The sequence below is a fragment of the Otolemur garnettii genome, unplaced genomic scaffold, assembly GCF_000181295.1.
Source record: "Otolemur garnettii isolate 467f Iridium unplaced genomic scaffold, OtoGar3 scaffold00082, whole genome shotgun sequence".
Lineage (NCBI taxonomy): Eukaryota > Metazoa > Chordata > Mammalia > Primates > Galagidae > Otolemur > Otolemur garnettii.
Genome location: NW_003852477.1, coordinates 8,353,986 through 8,364,693, shown reverse-complemented (window position 1 = coordinate 8,364,693; position 10,708 = coordinate 8,353,986). Strand labels below are relative to the sequence as shown.

General features: G+C 42.6%; 1 protein-coding gene across 1 annotated transcript in view; it reads left to right on the top strand.

Moving 5' to 3' along the window:
- The window catches only part of KIF9 (kinesin family member 9), a 66,465-nt gene that overhangs the window by 11,010 nt on the left and 44,747 nt on the right, over positions 1 to 10,708 (top strand). Inside the window, exon 6 of the mRNA XM_012808021.2 lies at positions 4,222 to 4,446. Within this exon, the coding sequence (XP_012663475.2) occupies positions 4,222 to 4,446 (225 nt within the window). The remainder of the gene's footprint in view (positions 1 to 4,221; positions 4,447 to 10,708) is intronic.

The window sequence follows — 10,708 nt, the reverse complement described above, 5'->3', positions numbered from 1 at the left end:
TGAAGACAAGACAGAACAGCCTTCCTTTGGACCCTCTGGTTGGAGGTTGGAGGCAAAAGGTCTTTCCCCAAAGCATCTTGTGGTTTTACAGTATTGTTCTATAAGAAGTATAGGCATCCCTCTAGTATATAAACTATATATGCTCCAGTTTTTGAAGTAACATCCTTAATATCCCACTGTCAAAGCTTATGTATTTTAGCCTCTTAGAGTTTAGTAGTCTAATCCAGTGACATTCAATAGAAATATAATGTAAAGGCTGGGTGCAATGGCTCACGCTTATAATCTCAGCACTTTGGGAGGCCAAGACAGGTGAATTGCTTGAGCTTAGGAGTTCGAGACCAGCTTGAGCAAAAGCGAGACCACTCTCTAAAAATACGCGGGTGTGGCTCAAGCAGCTAAGGTGCCAGCCACATATACCTGAGCTGGTGGGTTTGAATCCAGCCCAGGCCCGCCAAACAACGATGGCTGCAACCAAAAAATAGCTGAGTGTTGTGGTGGGCACCTGTAGTCCCAGCTACTTGGGAGGCTGAGGCAAGATAATCACTTGAGCCCAAGAGTTGGAGGTTGCGGTGAGCTATATTGCCGTGGCACTCTACCCAGGGCAACAGCTTGAGGCTCTGTCTCACCAAAAAAAAAAAAAAAAGTAGGTGGGTGTTGTGACAGGTGCCTATAGTCCCAACTACTTAAGAAGCTGAGGCAAAAGGATCACTTGAGCCCAAGACTGGGATTGCCATGAGCTGTGATACCACAGCAATCTATCAAAGGTGAAAAAGTGAGACTCTGTCTTAAAAAAAAAAAGGAGAGAGAGAAAGAAATATAATGTAAGTCATATATGCAATTTTGAGTTTTCTGGTAACAGCATTTCAAAAAGTTAAAAATAAAAGATAAGATTAATTTTAACTATATTTATTTATTTCAACATATTTAAAATATTTCCACATACAAAAATTGAGATATTTTATATTCTTTTTCTCATACTAAATCTTTGAAATCCAGAGTGGTTTTTTTTTTAGATACAGTCTCACTTTATTGCCCTCAGTAGAGTATAATGGCATCACAGTTCACAGCAACCTCTAACTCCTGGGCTTAGGCGATTCTCTTGCTTCAGCCTCCCAATAGCTACGACTACAGTTGCCCACCACAATGCTTGGCTATTTTTTTTGTTGAAGTTTGGCCGAGGCCAGGTTTGAACCCATCACCCTTGGTATATGAGGCCAATGCCCTACCTACAGGGCTACAGGTGCTGCCCAGAGTGTTTTTTTGTTTTGTTTTTTTTTTAGAGACAGAGTCTCATTTTGTCACCCTCAGTAGCGTACTATGGCATCACAGCTGACAGCAACCTCCAGCTCTTGGGCATAGGTGATTCACTTGCCTCTGCCTCCCCAGTAGCTGGGACTACAGGCACCTACCACAACGCCTGGCTATTTTTTTGTTGCAGTTTGACCAGGGCTGGGTTTGAACCTACCACCCTCAGTATATGGGGCCAGTGCCCTACTCACTGAGCCACAGGTGCCGCCCCAGAGTGTTTTTTATACTTGCAACACATTTCAATTTAGACATTAAATATTTATCAGAAATACAGAAATTCATAAAATAGAATATTGAAAAGTAAATTTACATGCCCAGATTGTTCCAAACATACTTTAAAAAGTTTACCAATAACTGAATTGAGTATCAGGTTGTTTTTTCTCTTTTTTTTTTTGAGACAAAGTCTCAAGCTGTCGCTCTGGGTAGAGTGCTAAGGTGGCACAAGCTCACAGCAACCTCAAACCGATGGGCTTAAGTGATTCTCATGCTTCAGCCTCCCAGGTAGCTAGGACTACAGGCACCGGCCACAATACCCAGCTATTTTTTGTTGTTGTTGTTACAGTTGTCATTGTTGTTTAGCTGGCCCAGGCCATCCTGGGTATATGTGGCCAGTGCCCTACCCACTGAGCTATGGGCACCGCCTGAGTATCAGTTTTTAAAATTTAGTTACTTTGGGCCAGCACCTGTGGCTTAGTGAGTAGGGTGCCAGCCCCATGTACCAAGGGTAACAGGTTCAAATCCAGCCCCAGCCAAACTGCACCAAAAAGTAGGTGTTGTGGCAGTCCCAGCTACTGGGAAGGCTGAAGCAAGAGAATCACCTAAGCCCAAGAGCTGGAGGTTGCTGTGAGCTGTGACATCACAGCACTCTACTGAGGGCGACAAAGTGAGACTTGGTCTCTAAAAAAAAAAAATCAGTTTATTTGCACTAACTACATTTCAAGTACGCAGCAGTCATCTGTAACTAGTCAACCATTTTGGACAGCACAGATCTAAACTGTTAGAGCAGTGTTTTCAACCTTTTTTATCTTATAGCACACCTGAACCTATAGTTAAAACTTTCACAGCACACTTAAATTATGTTGATCCCCAAAAAGGAGTTAAAAAAAAAAAAAAGAATATACTTACTGTGCTTTGAACTCCTTTAAAAATAATTTAGTTAATAATCTGTAAAATTTTTCATGGCACACTGGCTGAAAATCACTGTCTTAGAGGAGGATAAGATCTCAGGGATAGGCTTGGTGCCCATAGCATAGTGGTTATGGTGCTAGCCACATACACTGAGGGTGGCAGGTTCGAACCTGGCCTGGACCAGCTAAACACCCAAAAATAGCTGGGTGTTGTGGTGGGCACCTGTAGTCCCCACTACTTGGAAGGCTGAGGCAAGAGAGTAGCTTAAGTCCAAGAGTTTGAGGTTGCTGTGAGCTGTGATGCCACGGCACTCTACTGAGGGTAACATAGTGAGACTCTGTCTCCAAAAAAAAAAAGACTTCAGGGATTATCTGGCCCCCATTTGAGAAATGAAGATCCATAGAGGGAGAAAGACCTGTCCAAAGTCACTTGCTTGATTAGTCCTGCGGAGGGTCTTAGGAGTTGAGAAGGCTGAGTTCTGGCTTTACATCTACCTTTGCTAGCAAGTGACCATAGAGAATTCTATTGCATGGAGTCTTCCACAAATGGATATTACCCCTTCCCTGCTTCAGTCACAGAGGGATTATGAGGACAGAATTAAATAATAGATACGAAAAGCCATAGCATGCTGAAACCCTACAAAATAAGAGATTTTCAAAGTCCTTTCCATTCATCATGATTCTACTTCTTGGGACTATATAGGTATTAGTCAATCTGTTGAGTCAAGCCTCAAAAACTAAATCATGATGGTAAATATCATCCAATGAACTAATAATAATTGTTGATTAAGGCTGGGTGTGGTGGCTCATGCTTGTGGCCTCCTAGCACTCTGGGAGGCTGAGGTGGGTGGCTTGCTTGAGCTCACGAGTTCAAGACCAGCCTGAGCAAAAGTGAGACCTCGTCTCTACTAAAAATAGAAAAACGGAGGCAAGAGGATCACTTGAGCCTGAGTTAGAGGTTGCTATGAGCTATGTCGCCATAGTATTCTACCCAGGGTGACAGCTTGAGACTCTGTCTTAAAAAAAAAAAAAAATTGTTGATTAAGGCCAGGTGTGGTGGCTCATTCCTATAATCCTAGCACTTTGGGAAGCTGAGACAGGTGGTCACTGGTTCGAGACCAGCCTGAGAAAGAGTGAGACCCCCATCTCTACAAACAAAACAAAATAGCTGGGTGTTGTGGTGGGCACCTATAGTCCCAGTTACTTGGGAGGCTGAGGCAAAAGAATCACGTAAGCCCAAGAGTTTTGAGGTTGCTATGAGCTGTGATGCCACAGAACTCTACTGAGGGTGACAAAGTGATGCTCTTGTCTCAAAAAAAAAATAATAATTGTTGAGGATGACCATTACACCAACTAAACTGTGAATTTCTAAAGACAAGGATTATCTTATACTTCTTAATGATCTTCCCTCCTAAGAGCTCCCCTAACACTGTTAGGAGTTCTGCTGTTGGCAGGGTGTGGTGGCTCATGCCTGTAATCCTAGCACTCTGGGAGGCTGAGGTGGGTGGATTGCCTGAGCTCAGGAGTTTGAGACCAGCCTGAGCCAGAGCAAGATCCCATCTCTAAAAAAAAAAAAAAAATATCCAGAAGTTGTAGCAGGCACCTGTAGTCCCAGCTACTTGGGAGGCTGAGGCAAGAGAATTGCTTAAGCCCAAGAGTTTGAGGTTGCTGTGAGCTGTGACACCATGGCATTCCACCAGGGATGACAAAGTGATATACTCTGTTGCAAAAAAATAAAAAAAAGAGAGTTCTGCTCTTGGTGACTACTGTTCAATCTCCTATCTAGGTTTTTAGGATGATCGAAGAACGTCCCACACACGCCGTCACTGTGCGTGTTTCCTATTTGGAAATCTATAATGAGAGCCTGTTTGATCTCCTGTCCACTCTGCCCTATGTTGGACCCTCAGTCACACCAATGACCATCGTGGAAAACTCTCAAGGGGTCTTCGTTAAGGGGTTGTCGGTCCACCTCACAAGCCAGGAGGAGGATGCATTCAGCCTCCTCTTTGAGGTGAGATGATCAAATCTAAGAGTTCTTTTCCTTCTCTCCCTCCTTACTTAGTTTTTCACTTATGTTGATAATCAAAATGAAAATTGGCTGAGCACGGTGGCTCATGCCTGTAGTTGTAGTACTTTGGGAGGCCAGGGTGATTGGATTCCCTGAGCTCAGGCGTTCAAGACTAGCTTGAGCAAGAGGAAGACCCTGTCTCTACTAAAAATAGGAAAAAAAAATTAGCTGGGCATAGTGGCAGGCACTAGTAGACCCAGTTACTTGGAAGGCTGAGACAAGAGGATTGCTCAAGCCCAAGAGTTTAAGATTACTGTGAGCTATGATGCCATAGCACTCTACCCAGGGTGACAGAGACTCTGTCTCAGAAAAAAAAAAGAATGAAAATTTGTACAGGTATATGCAGATTTAGCAAATTCAGATAGTACTGAAAAAATATATAGGAACAGAAAAGAATTGGCTCATCTGTTTTTTACATAAGACAATAATAATTAATAGTTTATTTTCTTACAGTTTTTTTAGTGCAATGTTTTCTTTACATAGTTGAAATTATACTTATGTCCTTTTTCTCAGTTATCTCAATATTAAATTATGAGCACTTGTAGTATAGAACTGCAGTCTCCAACCCCCTGTCCTGGGCCTGTTAGTAGGTAGCAGCTAAGCTCTGCTTTCCTCCCTTCCCTTCACCTGCCCCACCACCCTTGGAAAAATTGTCTTCTTGGAAAAATTGTCTTCCACGAAACTTAGGAACCAGGCCAAACAGCAGGAAGTGGGCTGTGGGCAATAGAGTAAAGCAGCTTCATCTGTATTTATAGCCAATGTCTGTATCCCATTGTTCACATCACCACCAGAGCTCCACCTAAACCCCCCAGTGGAAAAATTATCTTCCATGAAACCGGCCCCCTGTTGCCAAAAAGATTGGGAATGCTGGTATAAAGAAATTAAGAGCCAGGCGCAGTGGCTCACACCTGTAATCCTAGCACTTGGGAGGTCGAGGTGGGTGGATTGCTTGAGCTCATAGGTTTGAGACCAGCCTGAACCAGAGTGAGACCTCATTTCTAAAATAGCTGGGTGTTGTGGCAGGTGCCTGTAGTCCCAGCTACTTGGGAGGCTGAGGCAAGAGAATCGCATAAGCCCAGGAGTTTGAGGTTGCTATGAGCTGTGATGCCACAGCATTCTACCGAGGGCAAAATAGTGAGAATCTGTCTCAAAAATAAATAAATAAATTTATTTTATCATAGGACCTAGCAGTTGTCCTAGGTACTCACCCAAGAGAAATGAAAGCACGTACAAAAAGACTTATATACAAATATTCATAGCTGCATTATTCATAATAGCCCAAACTGGAAATAACTAAAATATCTTTCAGTTTGTTAATGGATGAACAAAACATGGTACATCCACACAATGGAAAATTAGCAGTGAAAAAGAATGGAGTGCTAATATGTGCTAGAACATGAATAAGCATCAAAAACATGCTGATTAAAGGAAGTCAGTGATGGCCAGGCGCAGTGGCTCACACCTGTAATCCTAGCACTTGGGAGGTCGAGGTGGGTGGATTGCCTGAGCTTACAGGTTTGAGACCAGTCTGAGCCAGAAGAGACCTCATCTCTAAAAATAGTTAGGTGTTGGGTGGTGCCTGTGGCTCAGTGAGTAGGGCACTGGCCCCGTATACCAAGAGTGGTGAGTTCAAACCTGGCCCTGGGCAAACTGCAACAAAAAGATAGCTGGGCATTGTGGTGGGCGCATATCACAGCTCACAGCAACCTCAAATTCTTGGACTTAAATGATTCTCTTGCCTCAGTCTCCCAAGTAGCTGGGACTACAGGTGTCCACCACAATGCCCAGCTTTTTTTGTTGTTGTTGCGGTTGTCACTGTTGATTAGCTGGCCTGGGCCGGGTTCTAAGCTGCCAGCCTCAGTATGTGTGGCTGGCGCCGTGAACACTATGCTACAGGCGCCCAGCCCCCATTTTCATCATTGTAGTACATTGTGTGAATATACTACAACTTAGTTATCCATTATACCTCTGATGACATTTGGGTTTTGTCAGTTTGGGGATATTTTAGACAATGCCACTAGAACATTCTTGTATGAGTATCCTGGTGCACATAAATGTGGATTTATCTAGATAAAACCAAAAACTGTAATTGCTGGGTATTAGACTATGTGTGTCTTCAGCTTTGTTAGATGGGTGCCAGCTATTATCTATAATGGTATAGTCCCATAGCAGGCTATCAGAATTTCCATTATTCTGAGTTAAAAAATTTGGTTGTACTTTCTTGTTCATGTCTCTAGCTCTCTCTCAAAACAAGGTCTTGCTTTGTCACACAGAGTGCAGTGGTGTGGCATCATCATAGCTCACCGAAACCTCAAACTTTTGACCCCTACTGATCCTCCTACCTCAGTCTCCTGAGGAGTTGGGACTTCAGGCACACCCTTCCATGCCTGGCTAGTTTTTCTATTTTTGGTAGAGATGGGGTCTCATGCTTGTTCAGGAAGGTCTCAAACTCCTCACTTCAAGAGACCCTCCTACCTCAGCTTCCTAGACTGTCAGGATTATAGGCATGAGCCACTGCTCCTAGCTCCTTATTCATGTCTTTTTTTTTTTTTTTTAAATAGAGTCTCATCACTTTGTTGCTCTTAGTAGTGTGCCATGGCGTCATACTTCACAGCAACTTCAAATTCGTGGCCTCAAGCGATCCTCAGCCTCCCAAGTAACTTGGCCTATAAGCAGCTACCACCATGCCCAGTTATTTTTAGACAAGGTCTCACTCTTGCTCAGGCTGGTTTCAAACTCCTGAGCTCAAGTAGTCTACTTGTCTCAGCCTCCCAGAGTGCTAGGATTGCAGTTGTGAGCCACAAGCCCAACCTATTCATGTCTTTTGTTTATTTTCTTTATAGACAAGTTTACTTCTCTTACTTACTTGTACAGGGTTTTTAGTCCTTTTTCCCCTTTTTCTTTCTTCTTTTTAGAGAAAAGCTTTTTCTCTGTCCACCTGGGCTGAGTGCAATGGCACAATCATAGCTCACTGCAACCTGTATGAGCTCTTTGTATGTTCTGAAAACTAGTTCTTTCTCAGTTATATATTTTGCAAGTATCCTCTATTTCCCATAGCTTGCTGTTTCCTTTTTTTTTTAACTTGCTTTTTGTCTTTCTTTCTTTCTTTTTTTTTTTCAGAGACAGAGTCTGACTTTACCACCCTCAGTAGAGTGCTGTGGCGTCACAGCTCACAGCAACCTCCAGTTCTTGGACTTAGGTGATTCTCTTGCCTCAGCCTCCCGAGTAGCTGGGACTAAAAGTGCCTACCACAACACCTGCCTATTTTTTGTTGCAATTTGGACAGGCCCGGTTTGAACCTGCCACCCTCAGTATATGGGGCTTGAACCCTGCTCATTGAGCCACAGGTGCTGCCCATTCCTTTTTTCTTTATGCATGTTATTTGATGAACAAAAATTTTTTTTCAAACAAAAATAAAATTATGTCATTTTATTGTTGAAATATTATTTATTATTATTTTTTTCCCTAAAACATCATTGATCCATGGTTGAATCTTTGGATGTGGAACCTGTGGATAGAGAAGGTCCACTGTACTTAATTTCTCTGAACCATAATTTCCTCAATTATAACATGTTTGTAATAAAGACAGTCTAATGTTGTAAGGCCTACTATTACGTGAGGTCTGACAATTAAGCTTGTGAACTTACCACTAACAAAAATTCTTAATTTTAGGTTAGTCAAATGTGTGTAATTTTTTTTTTTTGAGACAGAGTCTCACTATGTCTCAGTAGAGTGCTGTGATGTCATGGCTCACAGCAACCTCCAACTCTTGGGCTCAAGCAATTCTCTTGCCTCAGCCTCACAAATAGCTGGGACTACAGGTGCCCACCACAATGCCCAGCTATTTTTTTTTTTTTTGGTTGCAGCTGTCATTGTTGTTTGGTGGGCCTGGCCTGGATTCAAACCCACCAGCTCAGGTGTATGTGGCTGGCGCCTTAGCTGCTTGAGCCACAGGCACTGGGCCATACAAATTTATTTAATGTGCATACATAGGAGCCTTCAAAATAAAGACCCAAAATACTGGGACAATTGTCTATTTTTATCTTAGGTACCAGAAGATATGGAAGCCATGTAGAAATATGATTGGAAAAAAAAAGTATGATCTAATGCTAATAGACTGAGTAGGGAAATCTAGTAAGGACTATCTGTTTACATTCTTTTTTGCCTTTTTGAGCATGTATTCCTTCTAAGTATGGGATAGGTCCCTTTCTAGAAGAGGGGTCTTTTTTTTTTAATTAAATGTTAGCTGTGTATATTAATGCAATCATGGGGTACAGTATGGTGTTTTCATATACAATTTGAAATATTTTTATCAAACTGGTTAACATAGCCTTCATGTCATTTTCTTAGTTATTGTGTTAAGATGTTTATATTCTACTTTTAGAAAGATTCACTTTTACCCTTGAAAGATAAACCATAGAGGTGATCCCTCCAATCACCCTCCCTCCACACATCCACCTCCCTCGCCTCCCCCTCCCACCTCCCCATTTTCTTAGGCTATAATTAGGTTATAGCTTTCATATGAAAGCTATAAATTAGTTTCATAATAGGGCTGTGTACATTGGATACTTTTCCTTCTATTCTTGTGAACTTTGCTAAGGAGAACATTTTCCAGCTCCATCCATGTAAACATGAAGGAGGTAAAATCTCCATCTTTATTTATGGCTGTGTAGTATTACATGGTGTACATATACCACAGTTTATTGATCCATTTGTGGATTAGTGGGCACTTGGGCTTTGGAAGAGGGGTCCTAATGAAGTAGGTCAGATACTTTCTTTTGTTTTCTTTAGTTTTCTCTTCTCTTTTTTCTTTCTTTTTCTTTGTTTTCTTTTTTTTTTTTTTTTGAGACAGAGCCTCAAGCTATCACCCTGGGTAGAGTGCGGTGGCATCACAGCTCACAGCAACCTCCAACTTCTGGCTCAAGCAATTGTCCTGCCTCCACCTCCCAAGTAGCTGGGACTATAGCACCCGCCATGATGCCTGGCTGTTTTTTGGTTGCAGCCATCATTGTTGTTTGGCGAGTCCAGGCTGGATTCAAACCCACCAGCTCAGGTATATGTGGCTGATGCCTTAGCTGCTTGAGCCACAGGTGGCTCTTTTCTTTTTGTAAGACAGGGTCTTAATCTGTTGCTTAGACTTGAGTGCAGTGGTATCATCACAGCTCACTGCAACTTCAAACTCCTGGGCTCAAGTGAGTCTCCTATCTCAGCCTCTTGAGTAGCTGAGATGATAGTTATGTGCTATCACACTGAATTTTTCTATTTTTTGTAGAGTCATGGTCCTGATCTCGAGATATCTTTCTGCTTTGGTCTCCTAGAGCACTAGGATTATAGATGTGAGTCACTGCACCCAGCCCAGATAATTTCTTTATGCCTAGTTTCAAAATTTTTCTTTTTTTGAGATAGACATCTTGTTCTGTCTCCCAAACTGGAGTTTCCAGTGGCACAATCATAGCTCACAATAGCCTTGAACTCCTGGACTCAAGTAATCTTCCAACATTGGGCTCTCAAAATGCTGAGATTAGAGGCATGAGCTACTGTGCCTGGCATATGGCCGATTTTTACATAGACTATGTTTAGGTTTTATGACTGGCTTTTGAGAAAAAGGGTACAGGTTTCTATGGCTTGCCCTGGGGAAGAGGGATTTAGTTTCTATGGTTAGCCTTAGGGGAAAATGGAATTAAGAGACAGTAGAACAGGTGTAGGTTGTAAGAAAAACTAGCTTGTGTAGCTGGGCGTTGTGGCGGGCTCCTGTATCCCAGCTACTTGGGAGGCTGAGGCAAAAGAATCGTTTAAGGCCAAGAGTTTGAGGTTTCTGTGAGCTGTGACATCACAGCACTTTACTGAGAGCGACATAGAGAGACTCTATCTCAAAAAAAAAAAAAACCAAAAAAAACTTTGGCTTGTGAAGCTGTATCTGAGGACTTTATTTGGGGGTATTACTTTCTAAGCACCAATACCTTTTATCAAGAATTATTTTCAGGGCTCATGCCTGTGGGTCAAGCAGCTAAGGAGCCAACCACATACACCTGAGCTGGTGGGTTCGAATCCAGCCTGGGCCAGCCAAACAACAATGATGGCTGCAACCAAAAAATAGCCGGGTGTTGTGGCGGGCACCTGTAATCCCAGCTACTTGGGAGGCAGAGGCAGGAGAATCGGTTGAGCCCAGTAGTTGGAGGTTGCTGTGAGCTGTGATGCCACAGCA